At 43.5% G+C, this 17,448-nt stretch overlaps 1 protein-coding gene across 2 annotated transcripts in view; it reads left to right on the top strand.

Annotated features, from left to right (window-relative positions):
- Nucleotides 1–17,448, top strand: part of Kyat (Kynurenine aminotransferase) — a 107,453-nt gene that overhangs the window by 77,949 nt on the left and 12,056 nt on the right. For both annotated transcript variants that reach the window (XM_065428570.1, XM_065428571.2), the window contains 2 exons: nt 6,797–6,983; nt 15,843–15,913. In XM_065428570.1, the coding sequence (XP_065284642.1) occupies nt 6,797–6,983; nt 15,843–15,913 (258 nt within the window). The remainder of the gene's footprint in view (nt 1–6,796; nt 6,984–15,842; nt 15,914–17,448) is intronic.

Raw genomic sequence — 17,448 nt, 5'->3', positions numbered from 1 at the left:
AGCAATAAAACACCATATCACAGTTCTGTAAATTGCATCAAATAGTACTAAAGCGGCCAAATTTAATGTGTCAACCATGGCTCTCAAATACACTGCGATATCTGTTCTTGGTGCAGAGTTGCGGATTTGTAAAGTTTGTGCTTCTATTTTCAGAGCGCAGCTAGGCGCCTGTTCCTGCAGCGAGCGTCAGTGGCATAACCGAGCGAACGAGCACAGTGAAAGATGAAAGACGTGAGAAGGAAAGTGGAGAGGAGGGCGCAGCATAAGCACGCAATACCTTCTAGCTAGTCTAGAGGGTGTTGAACCATGAGACAGAAAGCGGAGGAGGGTATGGTGAAAGCGTGAGAAAAGCGTAGTGCGGCAACGATGTGCCAGGGTAGCGCACGTCGTCTGGGGGTCTGTTGGCGGCGGCTGCTGTGAATCGCAGCCACACATCACCCACATGCTGGTTCTCACTATTTCCAGATTAGCCAGGCAGTTGCACCGCGCTTTGCTGCATCTGCAACATGTCGCACGAGACAGATTGTCCATGCCAGCCCATATAGTGTGAAATGAAAACACGTATAGTGCTGCGCTCAAATTCTTCATTAGGGAGTATCTTAAGTCGTCGGTTAATTTTTACAGCATAAGCTGTTATAGGCACATTCCAATAGCTGTTGCGGTTCGCAATGGTGTCAATCGCCGCCGGTGTCCGTAGCAGCTATCGCCAGGGGGGGGGGGGGATTACTTCCCACTGGGATTGAACCCAGGCCCGCTGCGTGGGAGTCAGCTACTCAGCTGTGCCAGCGCTTGCTGACATTCTGTGGGAAAATGCCCTATAAACGCGTCCCAGCGCGTGAGGAGACGCGATGTCACATGTGCGCCGCATCATGTCATTGCGTGCACATTTTGCATTGCACTTGCATATTATTACACCAGGTAAAATGTCATGTAGCAGATGCACAGGTAGTGGTACAAGGCAGTTAAGAAGGTTTAGGAAAGAAAAATGTTTAAGGAGATGTATACAAGAATGCTAGAAAATGTATTATGCACCTGATTAAATCAAGCTGGCCAGGTGGCTGTCACCGCCACGTTTCAAAGGGGATGCCATTAAATCATTATCATTGTATTGTGCCACTTGCCTTGTGATGCGAGATGTGCGCCGCGTAGCGTCTATACATGCACCCTTTGCATTGCAGTTGCACATTATTACACCAGGTGCCACCTCATGTAGCAGTTGCATAAGTAGTGGTACGAGGTTGGTAGGGAAGTGTTAAGGAAGAAAAAGATTATGGAGATGTGTAAGTACTGATGTAATGAAAAACATGTATGGCATACCTGATTAATTCAAGTGGGCTAGGTGATGGTTTTTCACCTCTAATTCGAAAGAGCATAAAGAGGGTGCTGGACATTCCCATGCAAGCCAGCACCGAGCGACTCACGCAGCTAGGGGTTCACAACACCCTGGAAGAGATCATCGGTGCACAGGAATCTGCCCAGGTAGCTTGGCTGTCATATATGCCGGCCGGAAGGAAGATTTTGGCCGTACTCGGCCTCAACTCCACGCTCGTTGCGGAGCGGCGACATCAGCTCTCTGATGCCCCAAGGGCCAGCATTCAGACCTCTCCTTTTCCTCACAACGTTCATCCACAGCACAATGTCGGCAGGCACAAGGCCAGGGCTGTCGCGCTTCTCAAGACACGCTAGGAACGAACCTCGCTCAGCTTGCTTCGTAGATGCTGCCCAATATGGCCGTTCGACCAGGTTCGCTGCCATTGTCATCGATTACAGGGGTTTGATCCTCAATTCCACATCTTTCAAAGATTCTACTCCCTTGAGGGCCAAGCAGGCGGCCATAGCTCTCGCCCTCCTGGACGATAGTAGATCGCAAATCTACGCAGACTCTAGATCGGTGGCTAGGGCCTTTGCTTCTGGCTCTATTTCCATTGAAGCCTCTAAAATTCTCGACAATAAGATTATATCCCCACACACGATTGTTTGGTTTCCAGCACATATCGATTCTCAGCTAGATTCCCTCACCAACCTCAATGCTACTGCTCACTCTCGGGCGTGCGCTCTAACCCTCCATGCCGGGGAAGACGCTGATCTGCAGGATGGGTACGGGGAATTGAAACACATTTTATCGACCTTTAACGAAGCACCAAGCACTATCAAATGGGCAGGCGGGCTTTTCCGCCTCCGCACGGTAAACTCTCCACGTCTCAGGCGATCACACTCGGAATGTTGCAGACTAGGTCATATCGCAGTTTAGCTTTCCTCAGCATTATTGCTCCGGGCAACTTCGAGTCTTCTTGCCCGGACCGTGGGTTGGTTAGCAGCTTAGACTACATGCTCTGGCAGAGCCCCTCATTACGAGGACCCAATTAAGTCACCGAGGAGATGTGGAGCTCTGCCATCAAGAGTTCCGAGCTTCTCCCACAACTCTGGGCTGTCCAGAGAGCCCACGATGCAGCAGTGAGGCTAGGCCTCCCCGTCTCGACGTGGGAGCGGCCCGCGGTGCTGCACTAAGTTCGGCGCTTCTCAGGACCTCATTAAAGTTCTTTGTCTGTCTGTTCCATTTCAAAGGAAATGCCATTAAATCATTATCATTGATTTAATAATAATAATATTGATAATTATTTGATAATAATTTGATAATAATATTGTGCCATTTGACATGTGATTTTACATGTGAGGTGACATGCGTGCGTGTAGTGTCAACACATACAAACTTTGCATTGCAGTTCCGTTATATTCCACCAGTGTCCCAACATGTAGGAGTTGCATACAGCAGTTGCTTGCTGCACGTAACTGGACCTGGTTAACTAAAGCAGGCTAGGTGGCTATTTGTCACCACCCAGTTTTGAAGGAGATTCCAATAAACCATCATTATCATCGTCATCAGCAGCAGCGTATCATGCCACGATCAAGGGATGTGATATGTGCACCACGTAGTCTGTATACCTGTGTTTACTCTTTGGTACACGTAATGTTGCCTCCTAGCAAGGTACGAACCACTGCTGAAGAAGTGAATCGTAGAACTACACGCGTGGCTGCAACCAGGCAACATTGGGCTCTGCAGACAGTTCAGATCCTTCTCATGAAAACGGCGCGAACAGACTTCGCCACAAAGACCCTGTAGTGCGTGGTGCGAAAATTGGTCTCCTATTGAGCCGCTCCTCCAGCTTATGCTGTGATTGTGCTGTGTGTACTGTGCAGGCCTGTGACTTCTTTCAAACAATTTTTGGCAATTTTATAATTCAGGCCATATATCAAAATTCTGCTTCCAACAGTCAATATAATTCAATGTTGTCTGTCAAATGCTGCAAATTTCATTAAAATTAGCCCAGGGGTTATCTCAGAAAAGCATTTCTGCATTTTACATGTACAGTAGAACCTCAGTGATACGTTCCCGTTACGTACGTTTTCCCGGCGCCAATGTTCAGAAATGAGAACACAAAAAGAAATGACCAGATAGAATTACGCTCATTTTTTACCGATTCATACATTCCCAGAAAACACTATTTTTTGGCACCAATACAGGGAATATGTCGCCAAACTGTGATCGTATGATATGTTTTCCGGCTGCTAGATACCATGTAAACAAAAAATGCATGAGGCGCGCACGATCGAGAACCGTATACAGGGTGTTTCAGCTAACTTTAGCCAGAGTTTAAAAATATGCCGATGCACTCTAAGATGACGCGACCAAATGCGTGTTGCTCACTTTTGTATGTAGTGTGTCACATTTTTTGTATTTCGCTTAATTATATAATTAGTTGACAATATTTAACCAACTTCTGAAGCAATGAAGTTACGCCAAAAAAATTCCGATTAGAAAGTTGCAGAGCGGTTTGCAAAACGTCTGAGTAATCAGTTTCTATCTAGTAAGTAGTAGTGTTTTTCAGCTTACTGCGGAAGCCCGCAAAATACAAAAAAGCACCACGTGACATGCCCACTTGTGCATCATGATTGCACTGCTCCCAAGCATTCCGCGCACAAACGAACATAATATTTAGCCGGGTGTGCTGCCGCTGCGTCTGCCTATTGCTATCATGATGAACAGCCATGAGGGAAGCACATCGTTGGCGTAAATTATGCAGCCGACGCTTTCGCCACTGCCCTGTCGCCTTTTAAGCGGCAGCACACCCTGCTAGGTACTATGTTCGTTTGTATGCGGAAAGTTTGAGAGCACTGCAATCATGGCGTGCAAGCGGATATGTCGTGTGGTATTTTTTGTACTTCGCGGGCATCTGCAGTAAGCGCAATAGCACTGATACCTTATAGACAGAAAGTTATAAACTGTTTAATTGGATGTTCTGCAAAGCGCTCTACAACTTTTTCATTTGAATTTTTTGCCTAACTTTGTTGCTTCCGAAGTTGGTTAATTAATATTGACTAATTATGCAATTAAGCAGAATACAAAAATAGTGTGCCTTACTTCATAGAATAGTCAACAACATGCATTTGGTCGCGTTGTCTTCGAGTGCATCGGCATATTTTTAAACTCTTTCTAAAGTTAGCTGGGACACCCTGTATAGCCGCTAGTAAAATGACGGCATGCACAGTTTCTTATTCCGGTACCAGCAAATCTCTGCCCGGGTCATCACACGCCGCATTCACAGCTATCTCCATTAAACCCATTGCGACACGTGTCTTGACCTATCTGTTTTACAGCGCATGATGTGTAGTGTGTTGTGCCATCGGTAGCGTACTGCACGCTCTTAGTAGGCGATAATCCAAACGCGCTGCCATTCCCTGCTGCAGGCGACGTGATGTGGGCATCACATTTCGCTTTGGCGGCATCCGGTGTCGCCCATCAACTCGATTTTTGTTTGGGATTCCCGTCGCCCTCTTAAAACACCATGCAAACAACAAAAAGGAAAACAGCAAAACAGGTCATCGGCCACCGGAGCACCACCCGCGCAACGCTTGGCATTACGTAGATGTCAAAATTAGTTGACTCTGTCAAATTTTAGTTACTTCGGATCATACGTTTTCCTGGTTAGTAAGTTTCTTCTCGAATTTTTTTTTCTTCTGAAATATATGAACGAGGTTCTACTGTATTTGAATAGACGGAATCGAAGTTGGTGCCAAGCTACAGCTTCCTGTTAATTATTTAGTCTTTGTTGCTGCACTGCCGTAGGCTTATAGGGCCAGTGTATAATGGTGACTTAAAATTTGGACACTGTTCCAGTGTAGTGCTACCATGTTGTGAATATCATTGGTTGTAAACAGTGGAACTGGCTCACCTCTCAAAATTAAATTCTGGGATTTTACATGCCAACACCACGATGTGATTATAAGGCGTGCCATAGTGCAGGACTCCAGAAATCTCGACCACCTGTGGGTCTTTAATGTGCTCCCAATGCATGGGACATGGGCGTTTTTGCATTTCGCCCCCATCAAAATGTGGCCGCCGCGACCGGGATTTGATCCCACGATGTCATGCTTAGCAGCACAATACCATAGCTGCTAAGCCACCACTGCGGGTTGGCTCCTCTCTCATGGTAATGATTTGTCGCCTTTCCGAGTGCCATTTGACTGCTGAGCAGGCCTAATGGCAAAGCTGTTTTGATTGAGTCAGAACTTTCAGTTCACATTATCAGGATGTCTTTATTATTCTTTCATCTATATTGTTGTATTATTTGAATCATTCAAGCTATACGAGCCAGAATTTCCATGTGAGCGGGCATCCCAGTTGCCACGGTATTGCACCTTCTCAGAAGGTCAAGTCAGAGACAATGTGCACATGCATTCTTTGCTGGCAGCGGCACTGGCTTATCGAAAATGATGTGCCACTGTGTGGCCTGCCTGCCTCTAGGAGTGCGGCAAATTTGTTTGTGCATTTGAAAGGTGCAGTGGTAAAACCACGCACTACGTCAGAAGTTCCCAAATGCGTTTGTGTACTGCAGGTCATGCCCAGTCTGGTAGCTTGTGAACTCCACACTTGCCGCATGGTGATGTCATGCGTCAGACTGTGCGAAAGATTAAATTCTATCGGGATTTACCGCGTGACAGGCAAAAAGTGTGTTAATTAGCTTTTCAACTGCAGGTGAAATAAAATGTAATAAAATTACATTTCTTTTCTAAATTCATATTTTTGGGCACTTTCGATGCTCTGTTAACGTCTAGTATGAATGCACATATAACAATCTTTTGTAAAGTACTGTGTATTACAACTCTCTTCTGCAGGAGAGGTTGATAATTTTGGTGTGACCAATGGTGCGGTTTGGGTTCTTACTGGTATGCTTTCTTGTCAGTGCAGTGAGTGTGAATGACAAACTGGAGAATATGTCAGTGAGTGAGAATGACAAAGTGGAGAATATGTGGGAGCAAGATGGAAGAATAATGATAAAATGTATACAGCCACATGTCAAGCACCTCTGAGACACAGTGCGAGTACAAACAGCAAGCTGGCATGATTGTCCAATTCCTGAGAAAAACAGCATGCAACACACAGTGATTAGGAATGGCGTGCCTGCAAAAGCAGGCATGCATGCAGCTGTGCAGTACACCCTCCAAGATCTATGAGCTAACTGTAAAAGCCTTGTTGCCAAGCATTGTCATATTATCGTAAGGATATTTTACTTCCCTGATTGAATAATTTTCGTAGCAGCAGACATTTTCCCTAAAAAAAAGAAAAGTGCTACAAGCATTTCTACAATGGTAATGCTTACTGTGTGTGTGGATGCTCATGGTTATGTGCAGCTTACTTGAATGAAGTATTGTTTTTGTGCTTAGAAAAAAGGGCAACAATTAAATGGAAGGCATTCATTTAAAAGTCTTCTTTCTTGTGGCTATGCCCACTTTCCAGGAAGCGATAGCAGTGGGCTTAGAAAAGGAAATGGAACGAATAGAGGACCCTGAGGGATACTGGAACAGCCTGTCAAGCTCCCTGCAAAAGAAACGAGACTTCATCTGCAGCTTTCTCAACTCTGTTGGCATGACACCCACTGTGCCTGAGGGAGGTTATTTTCTTGTCTGTGACTTTGCCAAGCTGGGTAAGAAGAATGTCTTCATTAAATTCACTGAAGCTTTGAATGAAGATTGTAGTTAGATCTATTAGGCTTATAGGCTATACATTTTTGCTTATTTCTGTTCATAATCTGAGTGCTTGGAGGCATTAAGGTGAAGAAGGGAGTGGCATATTTGTTATCCATACTTTATTTTCACACATTGCAACTCCATCACAGGGCTATTTCAGGATTGGGTGATGGTTGAGTATACAAAATAATCGGGTTTATGCAAGAGATGAAAAATTTTACAGGGGGCTTATGCCTGGAACTGGAATACCAAGATGGAATATAATAAAAAATATTAAGCTGAAAACTTAGTTTTAATGCGATAGTGTTAACGAGCCAGTGTCGCAGAAAATCCGGCGTCAGCATCTGTCTCCCACGTCCAGCGTTGGACATCGCATTGGCAAAAAGATGTTCAAACCACACATACTCAGGCCGTTCATGTGTTGCAAGGAATTCACTGAAATAATCGAATTTCTCAATCTAAAATAGGTGGAAAAATCGTAACCTACGACTTACACACAACCTACAGACACGATAGCTCTTGGATTGTAATTTGAATATACGAGAAAACATAATTCTGTGATGCAAAAACTCAAACACACCCCTTTTCGAACATTTATAAAATGCACAGACTGAAGACGGCATCAGCCATTTGTACATGCCTATGCGTAAATATCTGAGTCCACGGAGCAGCGCGCCCGCTTCCTTGAAAGACTTCCAGATGGTGCTCACCTCCGCCGCATCGTGGCCCCTGCAAGAGGCCACGTTTAGACCAGAAAGCCCACCTTCATGCATAGCGTTTGCCACGAGCGTTTCCCGGTAAACATTACGGTTACATACGCTGCAGTTGCCGGGAAGTGTGAGAAGCAGTCCGGGATCTTTGAATGCTATCGCGTTCCACTCCTACAGGTGAAACTTAAACATCCTCCAAATTAAAAAAAAAAGAGTACTAATGCAAGATGTTAGAAGTGAAGCAGTAACCTTAGTAAAATGACACTAATCACTTACAAGTGAATCTAAAAGCTCGTTTAAGTTAAGATACGTCACCAGCTCTCAGAAAAATGCTTTTGATTTTAATCCTGCCCGCAGTTCTTAAATTGCCTGTCATGTTTGAATGAGCCAAGGTAGAGACAATTCTTTCTGCAACAGATTTTTTTTTAATGTTTGGGAGTGAGTGCTTAAAATGCCATAAATAAAATATCGCGTTGTTTTTTTGGAGGGGGGGGGGGGGGGCATTTTTAAAGGTTGTGTGGAAATTGGACAAGTAGTGCCAGTTTATTGTATTTCAGTGATCAAGTGTGCAGGAAAAGAAGTTTTATATTGTAGTGCCTATATATTAAGCAAAAGGTCAATTCATTTTTAATTACATATGTGTTGAGCAAGGGTTAGTGTGTTTGGCTGCTAATAGACAAGTAGGAGAATTGATTATGCAGAGTGATAATTTTGATGACATGTAATGGCAAGCTAAACCTGAAACTGACTTCTAAGGGAGGAGCAGTAGAGGGCAAAAAATGGCCATTATAACAGCAAGAAATAAAGTTAATGACCTTTCTTTTTATAGTGGCTTAGTTTTTTTGTGATATCATATTACAAAAACTAAGGCGCCAGGCAGTAGCATGTCATATTATGATCGGGTGAGCTAGCATAGCATACTTCTTGATAGATAGTGCAATAAACCACACACAACACAAAAGAAGAGGCACATATACACATGTAACTCTTCTTATGCAAAATAGAAGTGAGGCGTGCAGACAGGACACAAGAGTAGAGAAGTGGACAACACGAACGCCGACTATCAACTGAAGGGAGCACTGAGGCGAAAAAAGAAAGAAGACACAAAACTCATCTGCGCATGCTCAGGAATGGTAACACCACGTGTCAATCGGGTACACGTGCCGGTCTACGTGAGAGATAACTGTTAAGGCACTTAATCTCTTCCTTATGTAAAGTAATCGAAGGCTGACTCACGCACGCACTTCCACCATTATAGATATGCCATGCCTCTACCATAAGACACGTATCTTCATTCTTATGCCTGTACAATATCGCGCATTCATTTAACTCTGGCGTGCAGTTACAATCTCGGCAATGTAGCGAAAGATTAGAAGGCGATCCACCGGTTAACAACCTTTTATGTTCCATTAGCCTCTGATTGATACACCGTCCCGTTTGCCCTACATAGAACTGGCCACAGCTAAGGGGAATTTTATAAACCACACCCATATGACAGTCAGTAAAATGTTGTTCTTATTGTGCTTCACTGGACAAATATCTGTTCGTTTTTTGCCTTTTACCCGCTCCTTTCTATTCTGTACGGCAGCGCATATCTTACCTAGCTTATTGGGAGCAGTGAAAGCAACATTAAGATCATATCTACTAGCAACTTTTTTAAGCCTGTGCGATACTGAATGAATATACGGAATAGCCACTACTCTTTTTTTGCTATTACTGCTTTCTGTAATCACGTCCGTCCCTCTCGAAACCGACTTCTTTAGGCGCTCAGCCACAGTGGCCACCGCTACACTAGGATAACCTGCTTCTAATAGGCGCCGGACCTGCGCATTAAAACTGGCGCTCATTTTGTGCATGCAGGATCTGGTGAGGGAAGACTTAAGGCACGACATGGCAATTCCGTTTTTTACTAATTTAGAATGCTTGGATTGAAAGTTTAGCAACGGCTTCGAAGATCTTGGGGAGTACTGCCAACAAACATGATTTTGTTCGAAGATCAAGGAAATGTCAAGAAACTGAATTACGCGTCGCTGAGGAAATTCCTTGGTAAACTTTAATCCTCCCCCATAAAGTCTAAATTGCCCACTTACTGAGGTAGCAGCGGAATCGAATTCTTCCCTATTGCAGAAAATCAGGTAATCATCAACGTAACGAAATATCTTGATAACGCTATCACCCAAGGCTTTCTCTAAGCAGTTGTCAACCTTACTCAGGTAAATGTTGCTAAGAATGGTGCTTGATCTCCGAGTCGGAGACACCTATGCGTGAAACGCTTAGCTGCGGGTCCGAGGATGGCATTGCACTGTGCGCTTGGTTGTGAATTCAAGGCTTAGCCGTGTGATCGAGGATTCCGCGCGCGGAGATTGTTCGTGAAGGCCGTGTCGCCAATACTCGGATTGCTTAGCAGCGGGTCTGAGACGTTCGCAAACGGGGATGTCGGCTACGCTACTGTGATGTCCGCGTAACGCCCGTTTCGCACTCGTCGAGATTATGAAGAGTGGAGACTGTCCACAGAGCTTGCGAGGTGCAAAGAGCCGAGCAGACGACGTGAGCGCCGGACCAACGGCGAACTGCGCTGTCGTCGCGTCGTGGGCGCGGCCAATCGCAGACCCCGGCACAACCTTCAATCATTTGCTTTTTGTGTGCTTGTTTGTGTATGGAGGAGATAGTTCAAGTGGGAAATTTGAAAACGGAGAAACGTGCTTTCCGATGAGACCAAAATGGCGGCACTCGGTTGCTTGAAAAACGGTGTTTTTACGCGATTCCCGTGAAATCTTTCTTTACTTTGGCTGGTATAACAGATATTTAGAGCACTTTTACGTGGTTTTCAGCGATGATATTTCGGAATCATAAGAAAAACAGCAATAGAAACTGAAAATGTGATTTTCCTATTTTCTTGGCCATTTTTCGCTATGCGAAAGCCGCGCCCCCCCTTAATTGTCCTCACAGGTGCCTCGGAGAGTATAGAATAGCTTTAGAGGCACAATGAATAAAGTGTTATTTAAGGCAATATGTTTATTATTATGCTGCTTTGAATGCTTTAAAGAATGTCTGTCAGATGTAGCTCAGGGTCATGGTTATGCTGACTTGACAGATATATATTTGCTACAGTGTAATTAATTGCTGCGTAGAGCATGCAAACAGCCAGCTCAAATGTACAGGATGACGTCTGGCAGCTGTTGCTGCAGCTGAGATTGTGCGCCCAGAAGTATGCATGATCTAATAGAGATGGACATTGCTTTTAACAAGGGGTGATGTTGGTAAGCATCTTAATTTCGGCAGGTGTTCGCATCCCATGAGGGCATTGTCTCACTGCAGTGCAATGCAGTGGAGTCACGTGATTTGTCACACCACTTAGTATGCCACCTGACCAAATGCATATCTAGTTAAACGAAGGCGCTTATCAACATTGCCCTTTATGAAAAGCAGTCTGCACAGTTCTGCATGTCAATTAGGTAGCGCATACTCCTGGGTGTTCCATCTTGACCGCAGCAATTGCGACTAGCGAATGCCAGAGCAGGCTGCTTGTGCAATCTATGCCGCCGTGAGCTGCACCGTACATGTTACACCAGCTCATGGTTAGCTTATTACGACTGACCTTCCTCCTAGGTAAAAGAGTGTTCGTCATTTAAGCGCAACGGTCTCTTTGACTGCAAATATGTTTTTGAATTAATGGAATGGGAAGTTGGATGAATTGATTGGCTTCCACATTGTAACAGCAGCATAGCAAAAAAACACAGGTACAGCACAGGAACATACAGGAGTGCTGATTGTCAACTGAAGTTTGTTCAGAGAGTTGTGCTTTTTAAGCCTTTCTGGCTGCACTTGCTCTAGAATTAGTCACACACATAACTGTAAACACACAGAATCAAGAAATCTAAAGCCAAATCGACCATGAGGTGGAAAAAAAAAAGATACTGCAATACAGACATCAGGGGATGCATTTCAGCTAGAATCCCTGTACAGTAGAACCTTGTTCATATCTTTTGGGAAAAAAAAAGAAAAGCAAGAGAAAACGTACTAACCGGGAAAACATATGATCCGAAGTTGCTAAGAATTTTGCAGACTCATTATAGATGAGGCGCCAACACAAGCTGAACTGGTGGGGCCCCGAGTGGCCCTAGACGTTTGTTGTCGTTTTTGTGGCTTTGGCAAGCTTACGTTTGCACTCCTCAAATTCTGCCTGGGTGAGCAGCATCTTCAGGTAGGGATTTTGGGGAGAAGCTTTGACATGTCCACTCGGTGAGAATCGTTGTGGCACGATACACTGACGTGCATCAAGCTAGTGGGGCCCGAGATGCGCATTGTCATTTTCATATTGCATTGTGCATTGGTCCCTCATTATTTCAAACTGATGTAATATTCTTGGACTTCTCAAAGGCATTCGATCGTGTTCCCCATCTACGACTAATCTGCAAACTCTCTTCTCTCAGCCTACACCCGCAAATTCTAGCCTGGATTAAATGCTTCCTCACCGACCGCCTCCAGTACACTGTTATAGGTGGATGTTCTTCAGCCTCAAGCAAGGTATTTTCTGGAGTTCCACAAGGATCAGTCCTTGGTCCCCTTCTCTTTCTCATCTACATTAATGACCTCCCTTGTGGTATTTCATCATCCATACGCCTCTTCGCGGACGACTGTGTCCTTTATCGTCGAATTTCTACTGAGTCTGACCAGGCCCTTCTTCAGAACGACCTGCACTTAATAGATAACTGGTGTACCAAATGGTTGATGCAGCTTAACATTTCTAGATGCAAATTTATTCAAATTTCCCGCAAGCACACTAACATCACCTATGAGTACTCATTACGCACAGTCAACATCTCGCAAGCACAAATGTATCGCTACCTCAGTATCCTAATCGCTAGCAATCTTAACTGGTCGGAACACATCACGAAACTGATCGCCGACAGCTCTAAAACACTAGGCTTCATCAGAAGAACATTATCGTTGTCACCCCCTTCCGTCCGTAAACTGGCATATGAAACTTTTGTTCGAACAAAACTTGAATACGCTTCCGCGATTTGGTGTCCACATCAAACATACCTAATCAATGCAATAGAATCGGTCCAGAACCGTGCTGCTCGATTCATATCTTCAAAATATGACTACAAAACTAGTATCAGTAGTATTAAGTCATCGCTCAATTTACCCACATTAGTCTATCGACGCAAGATAGCACGTCTATGCTTATTCCACAAGCTGTACTACCATTTTCAACATCTGCGCGGATCACTTCTTCTACCACCAGCACGTTCGTCACGACGCCTGTTCAATTCACTCAGTTTACAGCGCCTGTATGGATCAACTGCTGCCTTCAATAAATCATTTTTACCCGCAGCAATCCAGGAATGGAATGCACTCCCAGATGCAATTGTCAGGGAGCATGATCCTGAAGAATTTAAAGAGCGGTTGCTTTCACATTTTGGAAACTACAATTGAACAATCTCTCCTTTCATTCCAAGTGTTGTTGCATTTGATGTTGCCTGTACTCCTATTTTGTATTGCTGCATTTCTTAACCTGCGCCATTTCAATTTATTCTTGATGTAACATCTTTGACTTATTTATATCTATGACTCCCCCCCTTGTGTGATACCCTGTAAAGGGTCCTTAAGGGTCCAATAAATGATGATGAAGACAGCTACAGGAAACCAAAATAAGATTGAGCAGGCGGGCGATGCCGGAATATTGTGGTGCTAGAACAAAACATGATGCTCTGTTCGCGCCACTGGCTGCAGGGAAGGGCAGCCCGTTTGGGTTATCGTCTACAGTTGAAGCTCGCAATAACAAAATTATCAGGGAACATGAAAAAATTCGCCTTTGCGAGAATTTCGTTGTTGTGAAATGAGACAGTGCAGATAGGTAACGCGTCGCAGAATGAAACTTTACTGTCAAAATTCTGTTAGCCTACTTGGGTAAGCTTGCAAGGATATAGCTTGCGAGGAAATCATGAACACTGGCAATGAAATTGTGTCAGCGGAGTTCTACTGTAGATAAATTCTGCATCATGTAAAGCGGCAAAAGGCGATGCGCACAGTGAAAGTGAGCGCAAAAGCACAGAGCTCGAGTTATATTTTCAGCAAAGTGCAAAGGAAGTAGCATTTGGGTAGCAGTTCATAGGTGTACAGACTCTTGTGGGAAACTGCGGTAGGGCAAGTTCCTTGTAAAGCATGCCACAATATGTGAAAAATTTTATGAAAAATTCAGTTCATGTAAGTTTGCACTCTTCCGCCTCTGAAGATGTTCTCTGATATTCTTTGGGCGGATCAAAGGACAACAGAGGCATTGTGTTCAATGGGGCTGGTTGGTTCATCTTTAGAATAAAAACAGCAACAGCCTAACACAGGACGAGCTAATAAAGAGCACAGGATAGGCAGCGCTCTGTCCTGTGCTCTTTACTCGCTCGTCCTGTGTTGCGCTGTTCCTGTTTTTATTCTAACAGAGGCATACTTGCTTCATGCAGATTTAGTCAGACAAGTTGCTATGCCAGGTAAAATCGGCAATATCAGTCACTGCAAAAGTCACTGTTATCTGAAAAACCATGTGCTGCTTGTCAGTTTGCTGTCAATGCTGTGTCTAAAGGTAAATCATTGTATTAAAATGCATATTTATCCTATAAGAGGTGTGCACCCAGGGCAGTGTAAAAAAAGGAAATCTGAATACCCCCGTAGGGTCGTGTCTGTGGGATTTTACAAATTCTAATGTTCACAGGTTGGCAAGTTTGACCATATATTATGACTGTAGTGTATCCACTGATGCTTGTTTTTCCACCATGTGGTTGATTCAGTTTGTTCTGTTCTCTTTGCTTCTCCGTGTTGTTTCCTATTGTGTATGATTAATTTTAGAACATGCACAGCAAGAAAGTTTTACAAAGCATGCTTCTTTGAATAAAGTTCTGATGATAGTCAGTGCTTGTGCTGTAGTCCTCTCTTGTCCTTCAATTTGTGCCGCATTGTGGTTTAAAAGTAGATGTGTTTTTGAGCACTAATTTGAGAACATAGGTTGTGTGCATTCAGTGTATGCCTAGATTTTGGCCTATATTAGATGAAAAATATCCCTTGAGTAACCTTATTGATTGCAGACATGTAAAAGCTTTTTATTTTGTTCTTTCTGCCCCTTGCCACTCCTCCACCACCAAATTAATTTCTTTGCAGTGTTTGTCCACCACCAGTAAAATGTACCATTTAGATTTCCAAGCTTACCTTCCCGTGCTTCTACATCTAATGAATAATTTGAACAAAAAAAAGAAAAGATAAGAGAACCTGCGTGGCCCAACAAAATGACCAGGCAGAAGAAGTCTGAATAAGGAACATTGATTGAATAAAAGTAGCCCAAAAACAATTATAACAACAAATCTGTTTATATATTGGTACAAAGTGTACACACTTAAGTGCTAACTGTGAACTTTCTTTTTATATAATCCTGGTCTTCATTATGTTCCTATACATTTTGGAAGAATAGCCGAATAGTTTAAAAAACAGAAAAAAAGACAACCATTGAGAAAAAGCAATGAGAAACTTGTTGTGATCTTTGATTACAACACTACCTTGAAGGCTTTGGAGTCTCATTTCTGAAAAGAGTAACAAATCTAACTGAAGACCACCTGAAAACTTATTAAACATTAGAGAGGTGCTAAAGAACCTGCAAATGTGCAACAAATTGCCATTTATATTTAGATTAAGTACTTGAAATGCAAACATGCCCAAGAAATCGCAACCAGCTACTCGCCAAAAATGGCAAGACCAAGTTTGCTTTTCACATGTAGAACTGGTTACCCTGACCCAAGACTTGGAAAGAGCGGTGATGCACATTCTGTCAACCATTTGCATCGTGTTAGTGAGCGAACGGACTTATGTTAGCGATAAAAATGATGGCACCTGATGTTTTGCTGTGCTGCATTATGTTGTTTATGGTGTTCCTTTGGAGAATGTGTAACTTTTCAAGATTTCATTCATATTTTTTTTTTTTGCCGGACTTCTTTCACCAAATAAGCAGAAGAAAAAGTTGTGCAGCTGTTAATGTGCACAAAAAGCCTCGGGGTGACTTTTGCAAGTTGGATTCCTTGTGCACAGACAAACATGTAATACATATTTATCTCTTTCAAGCATCAAAACTGAAGTTGGAGGGCAATGAGCCAAAAGATTACCTTTTTGCCAAGTGGTTGTCTAGGACAAAGGTCAGTATGCTCCATCATATTTTTTTTTCTTCTTTCTAACAAAAAGGCTTTCATGTGAACATTCGCGCTATCATTGCTGCATTCCTGAACATTACAGGGTACTTTAATTGGTGTAGTGTAGTACTTTCACATTTTTGATACAGTTATCGTTGGATGCAGAGATTAGCCGCACATACTTGTGGACTAATTCCAATATATTTTGCTTAAAAAGAACCCAATTCTCATTCATGGTGCGTGAGGCAAACAGCGGCAGAAAAAGTTCCGACGGCAGAAAAGGTTCAAAAAGGCTCTCCACTTCTCATCTTCTCTCCCCAATTATCCCACCAATAGCTTTTTGCATGACAATCGTAGTGCGGCTTTCGCCACTGCCCTGCCCCCTGTGTCAGTGGTATCGCGTGATCACAGCCCTGGAGTTTTGCGACGTGTTGAGGATTTCTGGTCAATAGCCTGCAGCTGCACTACATCTGGCTCATGTTCAAGATTTGTTGCATTTAAAATGGCTATAATTCACAGTTAGTTGTGCATTATAAAAATGTTTGAGCCCTCATACCACCACTATGTAGTCAGCAGCTATATAATTAAAAAAAAAAATTGTGTTAGTACTCCTTTAATGCCTATGCGTTGTGCCAATTGTGCACAATATTTAGATTGTTGCATACATTGATTTCATATTGACAAAGTCAGCAAATTTTTTTTATTAAAGCTTCTATTCTCTTTGACCAATTGCGTCAGAATCGGCATGTTACAGAAACTGCAAAACTGCAAACACAAACTGGCGCCAGTCCACCTCTGTTCTCTTTATTCATCCTTGTCTGTGCTGTGCTGCATCTTTCCTTCAGCATAATTGACCAGCTATCCCAGCAACAAGTCTTGTGTACTTTAAGCATGGCTGATTATGTAATTCCATCATTAATATGAATGTGTGTTGTCTAGCACAAAATTGCATATTTCTGTGACTTGGACACAATTGTTTGACCAAATGTTTACTCCTTTTACATGGTTTGTATTAAGCATAAAATTGTCTCTGTGTGCTTGGTAGTCCTTTGTGACAGGGAACATGCGAATGCGTGGCCTGTGCTCTGCAGAGGCTGCTTAGAGCGCCAGCAAGTGCAAGCATAAGGAAGCACATCTGCTTGTGGCAACATCTATTGGCAGCCAGAATAGCCAGATATGGTTGATAGGCAAGCACTTGCTGGACTCCTTCCCACGCCAGAAGGATGCGCAAGGAGCAGGCGGGGCCTGCAGTGCGGCGTCTGTTACGAGCAAACTGCGCTTGGTGCACTAGCGCACTGGAAACGTGGAAATGTAACATATGCCCGCTAGTTGATTGGTTTCTTGCATTTTCTTGCAGCACACAGCTCTGGCTCTCCACTTTCTGGCGTTGTGTGAATAAACCTCACCTGATTCGGAGCAGTTAAGGAGAAAGCGATGCACTCGGGTCAAACGTTGGCTGTGGTAATTAAGCCTAAATAGCAGAATAACTAATTAAATTTAACTATCTATACAATGGTGTGATTTGCCTAATTAAATTGGCT

The sequence above is a fragment of the Dermacentor albipictus genome, chromosome 1 (genome assembly GCF_038994185.2).
Source record: "Dermacentor albipictus isolate Rhodes 1998 colony chromosome 1, USDA_Dalb.pri_finalv2, whole genome shotgun sequence".
Taxonomy (NCBI): Eukaryota; Metazoa; Arthropoda; class Arachnida; order Ixodida; family Ixodidae; genus Dermacentor; species Dermacentor albipictus.
Note: the sequence above shows the minus strand (reverse complement) of the source record. Positions and strands in the feature narration are given on the sequence as shown.